The 12,139-nt window shown below is 38.5% G+C and overlaps 1 protein-coding gene across 1 annotated transcript; it reads left to right on the forward strand.

The window, feature by feature from the left end:
* On the forward strand, positions 1 to 5,869 carry psmd14 (proteasome 26S subunit, non-ATPase 14). The gene is made up of 11 exons (XM_040138004.1): positions 1 to 178; positions 2,245 to 2,300; positions 2,776 to 2,847; positions 2,945 to 3,064; positions 3,295 to 3,365; positions 3,665 to 3,815; positions 3,969 to 4,076; positions 4,509 to 4,583; positions 4,678 to 4,803; positions 5,342 to 5,404; positions 5,691 to 5,869. Exons 2-11 carry the CDS (start codon positions 2,253 to 2,255, stop codon positions 5,787 to 5,789), a joined length of 933 nt encoding a protein of 310 aa, XP_039993938.1. The 5' UTR covers positions 1 to 178; positions 2,245 to 2,252; the 3' UTR covers positions 5,790 to 5,869.
* Positions 5,870 to 12,139: the final 6,270 nt, after the last annotated feature.

A 12,139-nucleotide genomic window follows, 5' to 3' on the forward strand; every position in this document is an offset into this window, starting at 1 on the left:
AGTGGCTGTGGCGCCCCCTGGCTTCTCGAGCTTGCAATTGTCAGTCGGGACGTCATCAGGGCGACGGAAGCAGTTTTTCCTAAAACGACAATTCTGGCTGATTCATTGTAGCGAGTCGGGTTGACTCTGCTGCAGACAGAAAGACATATTTCTGAACATCCGACAGATTGGACAACAGGTAGGTGGAGTTACCGATTTAGCACAGTTTATAGCTTTAATAAAATACGGTGAGATGGAGTCGGTTTCAGTAATTTGTTGCTGCTTTTCTGGTGCGAGATGGAACAGGCTAAGTTAGCATAAGTAAGCTAATAGCAAGCTAACACTTTCATTAACAGCTGTAATTACTCAACAAATCAAGCGATTTAATGTCACTTAGTTAATGCTGAGTTACTATCTTGTTGTTAACTTGCGGCTAAAACACAATAAATGATAGTTTGAGTCGAAGATCGTCGCCTGCTTATCCGACTCGCCATTCCGTGTTTACGTGACTAGGGGTAAAACAGCTATCTGAAGCTAACTAGCGATTTGATTGCTAACCTCAGTTTTTATTCAGGATTTCCTCGGTGCTTCAAATACAGTGATAATGTCCTAAATTCTACAGCATCAGGCCATGGAGAAATACAAAGTTAATACTCCTATGGTATCTAAAATGAAAATAAGAAGAAAATAAAAATAGAAACTACACAAGAGCAATTAACTTCAAAACAAGCAATATCTAATAGTGTAATGATTATAAATCCTCTCCATGAAGTTTATAATGTTCAGTTTGTTTTACAACTATTTTAAAGAGGTGTGTATTCAACTTAATGGTGATTTTGTAGGATGTAGTTTGTGGTGCTGTTGAATTGTATTGCGTCATAATGACAGGTGTTTATTATTTTGTCCACCACATAATATCAATGCGTGCAGGCTAAGTAACAGAAACATCTCTTTGTATATTGCAACTCAGTTCAAAAGCGCCACAAGCTACATCCTCCAAAAATGATCACACAGTTGAATGAACACCTTTTTAAAATAATTTTAATAACTGAACATTTGAACCTTCATGAAGGAGAATTTATTGCAGGACTTTTATATTAGACTACATTAGTGTTAGCTAGGTGTACCTGATAAACTGACAACCGAGTATATACAGTGTTGAAGTGACAGTGATGTGTTCAGTAAAAACAAAGAACACTATACTGTATTTAAAAGTAAAATCGTACCATTTACTGTAACAGCATGCACCAGAATATTACAGAATATGATTAAGTAATGATACTTGTCTGTGAAAAGAGGAAATATAGTATATAACATAATAAAACCATATGTTAACAGTACGACATCTACTGGCCAAAATGTAAAATACAAAGATTTAATATTTTTTATTCTATGCCTACCTTTACAGTAATTACTGTAAAAGGCAATCAAAATATTTTCTATGCATCAGATGTATTAATATCAGTAACTGTGTTTTAACTGAAGAATGGAAATTGAGTAGTTAGTGTGCAATGTGGGCAAAGAACGTACATTGGAACACGATTTTGGAAAAAGACTACATTCATTTTTAGTAAGCAATAACTTCTCAACTGTGTTGGGACTAAGACGATTACGTTTTTTTGAAATGATCTCCCCTGCCTTTGAGAACACTTTCACAGGGCACAGACGAGGCTGGGCTTACAGGAAAACCCCATTGCCAGCATGTAAAGGCCTGGATAAATTCATTTCATTCTATCCCACTATTTCTATGGATCCTCAAACCGTCCAATATTGGGTTCAGTCAGGTATTCCTGCCCCTGTAATAGTAAGAAATAATAGATGTTGTATATGTAATATAATATAAAAAAAACAATTAGTCACATACCACAGTTAAAAAAAATACAACATAGGAACACAACAATCCAAAAAAAAAGGTGAAGGCTGAAGCTACAGCTTCATATTCACTGAGTTAATTGTATATCCTAAAGGAAAGTGATTGTTGTATTTATCTTTTATTGGGCTAAATCGTCTGGAAGAAGTGTGTATGTAAATGTGTAAGGTTTTCAGTTGGCTTCTTGACAAATTAAAGTCTCCCTGGAGCTCAATTTAAAAGTACACTACTTACACCATATGTACAGAAATGCTCTTAGATTTATTTATATCTGGTCTTACAAATGACTTGTGAGAAATCGAATTTATCTCTCTGAAATCATTTGATTATACAGGTTGCTGGTCAGCTGTATAGTTTGAAGGCAGGCTAATGACTTTTTTGTGTCTTTTTAACAGAGCCCGATATGGACCGGCTGCTGAGGCTCGGAGGCGGGATGCCAGGACTTGGTCAGGTAACACAATCGTTGAATTTTCCAGAGATAAAGAAGATAAACACGTTTCTAATGCTTCCTAGCATAACTACAGGCAGAAAATGAAGGTCCCTCTCAGATTCATAACCTTATTCACACACAAAACCACCTGTTTTTAACCTAAACTAAACCATTGTCAGCTTTATTTACTAAAATTACATTTATACTTAAATGTGTCAGTACTTATACTCATAAACCGTTGTTATATAAGATTTTAAAAAAAAATTGGTCAGCCTCACTGGAAGCTTCTGCCAATAACACTCATGCTATCCATTGCTGCATCAGTAACGTGTCTAGTATTGCATACTCACTAACAATGTGATTTTGAACTTCATTAATAAATCTCAGGGGTGAGAAAAGGGTAACTTTTCATCACATCCTGACACACAAATCTCATGGTTTAATGTATTTGAAAGGCCTGAACAACTGGTAAATAAACTCTGCTTCGACTCCTCAGGGCCCCCCAACAGATGCACCAGCTGTGGACACAGCAGAACAGGTGTACATTTCCTCTCTGGCCCTGCTCAAGGTAAAAACGCCTCACCTGCACTAAACAGTTTCTTTCAAAGTGGTCCTATTGATTTTCGTATTTTTAAATAATACTTCTGTGACATCTCATTCATTAGATGTTGAAGCACGGGCGTGCTGGTGTACCAATGGAGGTCATGGGATTGATGCTGGGAGAGTTCGTTGATGACTACACAGTGCGGGTGATTGATGTGTTCGCCATGCCCCAGTCAGGAACAGTATGTATTCTCCCTAATATCAAGACTATGCATCATTAGTGACCTGCTGTAGAAAATACCCGAGCCGGATTTCTCACGTAACATGCTTCATTACGCTTTGCTATGCCTAATGATGCGTAGTTGGATAATAAATGCTTTGTATTTATGCTGATGTCGGAGGTTTTACAAGAAATTCTGTGATGCTACATTTTGGCTCTTAGTTACAAAATGATGATTTTTGATCCTCACAGGGTGTGAGTGTTGAAGCAGTGGATCCTGTGTTCCAGGCCAAGATGTTGGACATGCTGAAGCAGACTGGCAGGTAAACCTTACACAGTCGGAATATTTTGATTAATTCGCATGGTCAGATTTTGCCTGTACTGTCAAAAAAATTCTTGAAGCCTATTTGTTAAAATGGCTATTCTATCTAATTTGGTCTCAACTAGCAGCTAAGGCATAAATTCAGGGCTGAGTAATTTTTACATGAAACCATGCTACTGTTGATGAAATGACCAGTGTTCAAGGTAGAATTTAGATTGAATGCACCGCCCTCAAAAAAACAACAAAAAAAACAACAACCTTGAAACATATGTGCTGTCTTCCCCTCATATTACTCATCAGACCAGAGATGGTGGTGGGTTGGTACCACAGTCACCCTGGTTTTGGCTGTTGGTTGTCTGGAGTTGACATCAACACACAGCAGAGCTTTGAGGCCCTGTCAGAGCGAGCCGTTGCAGTGGTGGTCGATCCCATTCAGAGCGTCAAAGGAAAGGTAAAGATGTATGGCTGCTGCAGAAGAACCCGTTCAATCAGCGGCTCTCATTTTAGGTGCATTACACGAGATCAGCCATTAATTGTGAAGCCAAAGTGAAATAGAAATAATGTTCATTAAACTGCTTTCATGTGTGGCCCCTGTCTTCTTCAGGTTGTTATTGATGCCTTCAGATTGATCAATGCCAACATGATGGTTTTGGGTCATGAACCTAGACAAACCACATCCAACCTGGGTCATCTGAATAAGCCCTCAATCCAGGTAACACATTGTACATCACCTTCATTCAAGTTGGATTTCTTTAATAATTCCTTATCCAGATGCTACAGTGGTAATATTTGTTCCCCTTGTTTCCCCATGGAGATGAGTAAAGTTTCATCCAAATTGTTGTTTGACCATCAGAAGATAACCAAATATGACTCAGTCTTCTTTGCCCTTAGTGAAAAGAAAAATGCATCGGAGACCATCTTGTTGTACCAAGAGAGAAAGCACACAAGATGTGCAACCATTTAAATGTGACTCGGTCCTGTTCCTGTCAAAGATCCAAACAGAATTTAATCACAATAAGTTGTTAAAATATTAACTAATGTTTGGGATTTTTCCTCTGTGTTTGTGGACATTCTCAGATCAGCACAAAGAGGTTTTGCGTGTTGTTATTTCATGTAGTTAAGTCAAAGTTTCTCATGTTTGCAGGCTCTTATTCATGGACTTAACAGGCACTACTACTCCATCACCATCAATTACAGGAAAAACGAGCTGGAGCAAAAGGTTTGAGAACACGTTCTTTTTTTTCTTTTTTTTAAATATATATTTTTGTTGTATTTAATAGAACATGAGAAACATGACTCTTATTATTCTTTAGATGCTGTTGAACCTGCATAAGAAGAGCTGGATGGAGGGGCTGACCCTGCAGGACTACAGTGAGCACTGCAAGCTCAATGAGACCATTGTCAAGGAAATGCTGGAGCTAGCTAAGAACTACAATAAGGTACACCTTTTAGACCTAGAACAGCACGAAATAGAACAAAGGTTCTAGTGTGCGTTACTTCACGATTGCAGTGAATGAAAATTAGTACATTTGATCAGAATTTTATTGTTGGCTTTAATAACCATTATAATGAGGTATTAATAATTTTAATATTGACTGAAAATTATGCTAATACAGAGATTATAACAGTGTTGTAACCAAGAAAAATCACTGATCTTTCATTTAATTCAACTCGTGACTCAGATGACTCAGAATTGGTGAGCTACTCTCTGCTGTGTGGGTGTGTGAGGATTTAACCGACAAGTTTGTTGATACGTGTTGGTTCCTGTCTTATCTCAACTGGTGCAAGCATACATGCTGTATTTTCCTTTATAGAAGAATCTTGGGGTCTTGCAGGACTTAAAAATGATATTCAATATTTCCTCGGAGCACCGGAAAATGCAAAAAGTGCTACATGCATACAGATACGCGCACATCTCGTGGCTCTTTGAGGTGTGCTCCTCCTCAGTACTGAGTCGCTGTCGTGTTTCCACTTTAGGCTGTTGAAGAAGAGGACAAAATGACCCCAGAGCAGCTAGCCATCAAGAATGTTGGAAAACAGGTAACAAAGCAAACATCAGATGACAAAAGTCATGCACTCTAATTGCCACATCAAGGTCAGGGTCGGTGATAGGTGGTGATTAGAGGTAAAGTTAAATGAAAGAGAGAGAAATAAAATAAACAGAGATACTTTGTTACTTTGTCATTAAAGTAATGTTGAGATGGTTTTAACCAGTGACTTGTCAAGAAAGAATGTGTTTTTGTTTAAAAACATCATCACAAATCACATGTCACCGTTGGTGTGTTTTGTCTGTTTTTCTTCATCTAATTTTCTGTCCTTCCTGCAGGATCCCAAGAGGCACTTGGAGGAGCACGTAGACGTTTTAATGACATCCAACATTGTTCAGTGCCTAGCTGCCATGTTGGATACCGTCGTTTTCCAGTGATGGCCCTGTGTGTGTATAACTGTTAATATTGCAACCCTTGTTTTCTTTTATATAAAATAAATGTATGTATGAAATGAAGACATTGGCGTCTGGTTTGAGTTGGACAGGGTGGCTGGTACCTTATTATGCTCTCCAAGCAGCAAGTTGCGTGATTTTGGCAGTGACCATTACTTTGTTTCTGTTTTGAATCGAAGTGCTGTGTCTCTGCATTTTGAATTTGATTTTTTTAAAATCTCTTTTGTCAGTATTTTAGACAAATGCATCATTACGAGATATCAGTTTTATTACAGAGTTTATCTAGTGTTTTGTGTTTATCTGGACAAGGGGCAAACTACCATGTTTTTTGTTTGGAAAACCATGGTTTTACTCCTTAGTTTTGTCCTTTAGTAGATAGCCCTACAATATAATTTGATTCTATCTAATGGTGGAATAGAACGCTGCTGCAGTGGAGCCCCTTGGTATTTGATGTAAAACCCATCCCAACCACTTGATGGTGAAAGAGTTACAGGTTACACGGAGAAAAACTAAAAGTTCTGATCTTGAAGATTTTATACAACATTTCAGCCCAGTTACTGTTCCAGAGTTAAAGCATCAACATTAAACAGAATTTTTAGGGATTGTTTGACAGTTTTGTTAATTTTGATTTAATAGTGGGGAAGGCGCACCTTAGGAGCAAACAACAATGTTTCGTTTGCCAAAATGTAAAACAGCAGGCTTTATATCCTCTGTACTGTGTCCACTGTGAAGTCTTGTTGCGCCACTATGAAACCACTGTGCATTGCTGTACTGCATGCTGCCACTGCTGACTCTACATGAATGTTAGAATTAGAATTCCTTGCCCTGTATTTGTCGCCGATTAACTGTCCTTTTTTCAGTGTAGTTATTCTCACGTTTACATCTCTACTGTACAGCAGACAGATGTTACATCAGAAGTGAGTAATCAGCCCTGCGGATGTGAAAGAGGAATTTAATCCTAAATATTTCCACAGAGTGCAGCTTTTGTAGGATCTTATGACCCTCACATCTAGGGCTGGGTCTGTAAAGAGGATGCAGCATAAACAGTTTACAAATCACCTGGATGGACATACTGTAACTTTTTTGAGAAGGACACCTCTCATCTGATAACAAAAGAGCATTTGTAGATTGTCAACAATAGCTGAGTGTTTTATTGTTCAGACGGTTGGAGCTGGGCCTAAATGTCAATATCCCTCTGGGTTTATTACAGTTGGAAGAAAAAATGTCTCAATAATGGGCTCACAGGATCTCAGCCAGGTCAGAGATGTAGCTTGTATTGCAGTAAATCCAGTGAAAGCAAAGAACATGGAACATATGTTCTTTCTCCACCCTGTCCAGTATATACTAACTTGACAGAGAGTTATGAAAGAGGTGGACTCCTGCCATTATATCGACCTTAATAGGCTTAAGGTTACATAATTTTTGTTCCTGACTGAAATCTTTGCAGCTCAAACAGGATGAAATTGGCTTTGTCCCAATGTGAATGTTGAAGGCTGTGAAATGAAATGGAACACATTCCCTCCGGTGATTTGAGGAACGTGAAACTGGGCCCCACCATTGTACTTATGATACATTCATAATCTAAAAGTTGATCCCTGCTGTATAGATCTGTCAGAGTTTCAGCGTATTACAACTGCTGCTTTTAATCAGTGTAATAAATCTGTTTTCCTAAGGCAAGGTTTTATCGAAGGGCATATTGAAATGCTTTGACAATGAAACTGGAACATTTTTTTTTATTGAAGATGTGAGCAAAGAATCTGAAAAACTGTCTAAACATTTTATGTGCAGTATTTTAAATATCTCTGTAATGTAAAAAGGTCAGTGTAAAACCCATCTTAATGATTGATACTGAAACTTCATCTCCTTCTGTTAGCTTAATTTTGAAACAGATTTCCGTGAAGCCATTAATGGAAGAATTATATTTTGCTTAAGTGATAACACAATGTAAAAGTGTAAAGTAAAAATCTTGCATTTCAGTTTTAGTCAGCTAGATGTACTTCAGTATAAAAAGCCTCATTATGCAGAATGGCCCTGTGCAGTTATGTTATTCTATAATTGGATTATTTTTACTGATGCATTACTATGCAAGCACCATTTTAATTTAGTAGCTGAATGGCCAAAGAAGAGCTCTTTTTGATTCTACACCGTTGTATAGTTTCATCTAAACAATTCGTTAAACTGTTCACTTCATTTACATTACAACAGTAGCTGAGCTCATAGTGCAGCAGGACAACTTACTAAAACCATCATATAAATGTAAAATAGTAGAAGACACAAAACAAAATAAATCAAAAAGATTAGCTGAAAGGTTTTCCATTCGAGAGTCAATTAGCCTCAAGGAATCTACTTATTTTGAAAAGCTAAGAAGTTGTTTTATAAACTAATCTTTTGCTTTGTTGGTAAAAATTTAATGTGAAAAATAACTTGTATTTTCTGTGAGTTTACTGTGGAGTAAAAAGTACAGTATTTCCCTTTCAAGTGTATTGGGGTAGAATTGTAAAGTACCTGTATTTAAGTGCAGTACCTAAGTGACTGTACTCGTAAAAGTGTTGTTATTTTCCCTCGGTGTGTGAAGATAATGGAGGAAGCTATCATTTTTGTTTGAAGCTGGTGAGAAAAATGTATATGAAACTAAAATTTACAAAGAGCTAATAGAAGCTAGAGTTGTTTGGCTTACAGTTCAAGTTGTGGTGGTGATGTCCTCGCAGTGAAGGTAGATGTAAGTGCTAATAAAAAATGGTGCATGAAAATAATTATTCTCAACGATTGCATATACAGCAGCGTATGTTTTACATCTTACCTCTAAATCTGCCTCTGCGTGTACTTTTTCTAAAAACTAGGAAGTTCTTAAAGTCATCGAAAGCTATCATTATGAGTTTGTGTGCTCCTGTGTCAACTCCATTGTGTGTTTAAAGTGCTGAATCATCGTGAAGTATTTTCATTCTAGCCAGATGGAGTCATGGAGACATTTTCAGACATGACGATCTGTCCTGTTTGAAGCGTGAGGAGATGTCTCACTGAGATTACAGACATGGAGGAAACCTGCGTGTGTTGTGCATAGTAGCCATATGGGACAGCAACAATAACACAATGTTAGGAGGCTGTGATGAGAAATGTCCCCTCAGAAAACTGCACTGTAGCACAAGTCTGCACCATTTTTTTTTTCCCTCACAGTCTCTGAAAGCAGGATAAGATAAGCTTCAGCCACTGTGTGCTTTCTCCTCCTTAGAAGAGTGTGGAAGTTTGCTGCCGCCGATTGTTTTTGGTTCGACTGGAGACTCAATACTGATTCAGTCGTGGTCAGACATCTTTCCTCTGCCTGTCCAAATCTACCCGTCCTTTCTCCGATTCATTGCATGGAAGCGCAGAGGATAACCAACTGATCTCATGTTACCTCATAGCACTTATTTTCAAAGGGAGTGGTTTTCTCCCTGTTTTCCTCTCGTGGCAAACCACTTCCAACCAGATGAGTTCAAGGGGGTGGCTCTAAACGAGGCAGGAGCTTTAATAAACGCTGGTGCTGTTTGGTGTGGCTTAAGAGGACAGAGCACTCCCATGGGGCCGTGGCCAAGTACACAACATTCTGCCCTGCCTCAGTGTCCGGGAGCCAGAGAATGACAGAGTTAAGGCCTTTTAACTGCCTGTTCTCACAGATGAACAGTTTAGAGTGTTGTAAAAATGTGAACAATCAGAGCATGAAAAATTTTTTGCTTTTATGAACTGCTCAAAATTCTTTGTTGCTGAGTCATGGTGTTGTGAAATGAAGCGAGGACGCACAAAATAATTTGCTTGAGAACCTTCTCTCATTGAGTTTCAGGGTTTATTCTTGACTTTGGAAACAGCTGTTGACAAAACAGTCCCACCTCATGGTCCATTTAGTAGCTGTTCTGGAGCTGTTGATCATATCACATGGCTCTTGGGATGTTAGTTGGTCAGTCCGCCGCTTTTGTCCAGACCGAAATATCTCAACAACTATTAGATGGATTGCCATTAAATTTCATGCAGACATTCATGGTCCCCAGAGGATTAATCCTGCAACCATGGCAATCCCCTGACTTAGGTAGCACCACCTACAGGTCAAAATTTTCACTCGTCCTGTGAAATATTAAAACATCTACTCGTTGGATTGGCAAAGGATTTGGTACAGACATTCTTGGTTCCCAGATGATGAATCCTTAGGTCTTTGGTGATCCCCTGACTTTTCCTCTACCAGGCCACCAGGAGGTTGTGGCTTGGAGTGAAATGTCTCAACAACTTTTGGATGAATTGCTATCAAATTAGGTACACATATTGATGTCCTGCTCGTGTTGAATTGTAACTACTTTGGTGATCTTCTGACTTTTTATTTTGGTGCCAACATCAGGCAAATTTTTATTTTGTCAAGTACTTTGGTTTATAACAAAATACCTATAAAAACTAATGACATTCCCATCAGCCATTCAGAACAGCTAACTAATGGAACTTCAGACAAGATTGTTTTGTGGCCTTCTCTCTTTGTTCTCCACACTAATTTGGGTTTGAGCAGTGTGCAAGTGTTTTTCTTGTTCAATGTTGCACACGTGTGTGAATCTTCTGCACGTGTTTGTGGTAGACTCTGCACATCTGGATGAACATCGCTTTGGGATGATAAATACTCACCCGTCAACCTAGATCTGCTAGATCTGCTTGTACACAGTCTCCGCAGAGCACTATCTCCGTCCCAACTGTATTTCACCTCTCTTCACTGCCTATTAAATGTGACCAAGCAAAGTTAATGTCGGCGGTTTGGGCATTTTAGTGTAATGCAATCTGCCAGACAGCTGTGTTACATCAGCTTAGAGTCAGACTCCCTTCTTGTCTACCCGGCCTCATCAGATAGAGTGCCCTTAACCTGCAAAAATCCTCACTTTCACAACACATCTGTGCAGCCAAGATATAAACAGATCTGTAGGGCACCTGCAGTGTTTTCTGGCAGATACTAATGTATACAACATGAAAAATGGTGCCTGCTGCTGTAAGAGGGGGCATGACATCTGGGATATGTGGAATGTGGACTGTATTTGCATTAAGCTCTGAATCAAACATAGAGTCAGACAGAGGGCTTGGATCATAGTTTGAACAATCAGTTATCGTCTAGCGTCAGAACTAACCAGTCTCATACAACAAACCCAAATGAAAGCATAAATGAATGGCAGAAATGGCAAAGTAGTCATGCTGCCTCTAGCATGCCAGTTCAAACACATTTTACCTCAGGAATACCTGTGGTATGACTGAATTTGTTCCTTTAAAGGGATGAATGAAAGCGAGTGGATTTACTGGAGTGCTGATACCAGGCAAAATATTTTATAGGGTGAATTAAATGGCAAATGAGGAACAAAATGAGACAGTGTGGTGGTTATTGATATAAAAAAGTAAAGCATATCATCAAGAAAGCATAAAATACTGTGAAAAGTTTGCATATAGGTGCTAAACATTCCCAGGAGCTGGAAAGTTACTCCCCATTTCTCTTCCTCTACACAAACATGTTATGGGAGCCTCTGATCTGTATTTAGTAAAGCCGTGTAACAATAAACAATTTTCCTGACCAGCGGCTGTAAAAGTTACAATGCAGAGAGAGTTTGTGTTGGACTCATTATGTGACCTTATAAGACAGAGTGACCTGCTCTGACCCCCGCCCATTGCCACAGCAATGATTCATTGTTGTACATGTGTTTTGTTTCCTGGACTCAAAGCTGGCACTGCCTCTGTCCTGCTGAGGAGAGACTTCTGTCAGAGAGCACAAAAGACAAACACAGTGCCGAAAATGGTGTTCTCAATTTAGTTTCTCTGCGGTGGCACTCTTCGGTGTGAGTCTCTTCAGTCTTTACTGGCTATAGATTAAAGACCAAATTTATTGAAACACAAGTGAAGAATTAAACTCCAAGATTGAAAATGGAAATGGAACAGAAAAAGCATTAGAAAACATTAATAACTTAGTTGACAAAACAATCTCTACTCAAGGTACTTACTTACTTGTTCTGGGGCTTTCGATTGTATCACCTGGTCTTCACATTCTTGAGTTGATATTGTTATGTGACCGGGTGTTTCCAAGGGAAAGAATCAGCCATCAGGCCTAAAATTAGAAACATATCGTGTTTTTTATTTATTTATTGTAGTTTCCATGAAACACTGAGAACTATAAATTTTGGGCATTCAATATAAATTGATATGACACCCAACAAAATATATCCAAATAGAGTTACGCCCTATTATACCCCTCATAAAATAACCAAAGTTTGGGAAAAAAAAATCAAAGAAAGGTTGAAAAGAGAAAGATAGAAAATAGAATAATGATTAGAGAGGAAGAAAAGAGGAGA

This window comes from Xiphias gladius, chromosome 1 (assembly GCF_016859285.1).
Source record: "Xiphias gladius isolate SHS-SW01 ecotype Sanya breed wild chromosome 1, ASM1685928v1, whole genome shotgun sequence".
Classification (NCBI taxonomy): Eukaryota; Metazoa; Chordata; class Actinopteri; order Istiophoriformes; family Xiphiidae; genus Xiphias; species Xiphias gladius.

Excerpts from the sequence above, each read along its gene's own strand:
- psmd14 (XM_040138004.1), top strand. The coding sequence starts at position 2,253 with ATGGACCGGCTGCTGAGGCTCGGAGGCGGGATGCCAGGACTTGGTCAG. Across the intron at positions 3,366-3,664 it reads ATGCTGAAGCAGACTGGCAG|ACCAGAGATGGTGGTGGGTT; the intron begins GTAAACCTTACA and ends ATTACTCATCAG. Across the intron at positions 4,584-4,677 it reads AAAACGAGCTGGAGCAAAAG|ATGCTGTTGAACCTGCATAA; the intron begins GTTTGAGAACAC and ends ATTATTCTTTAG.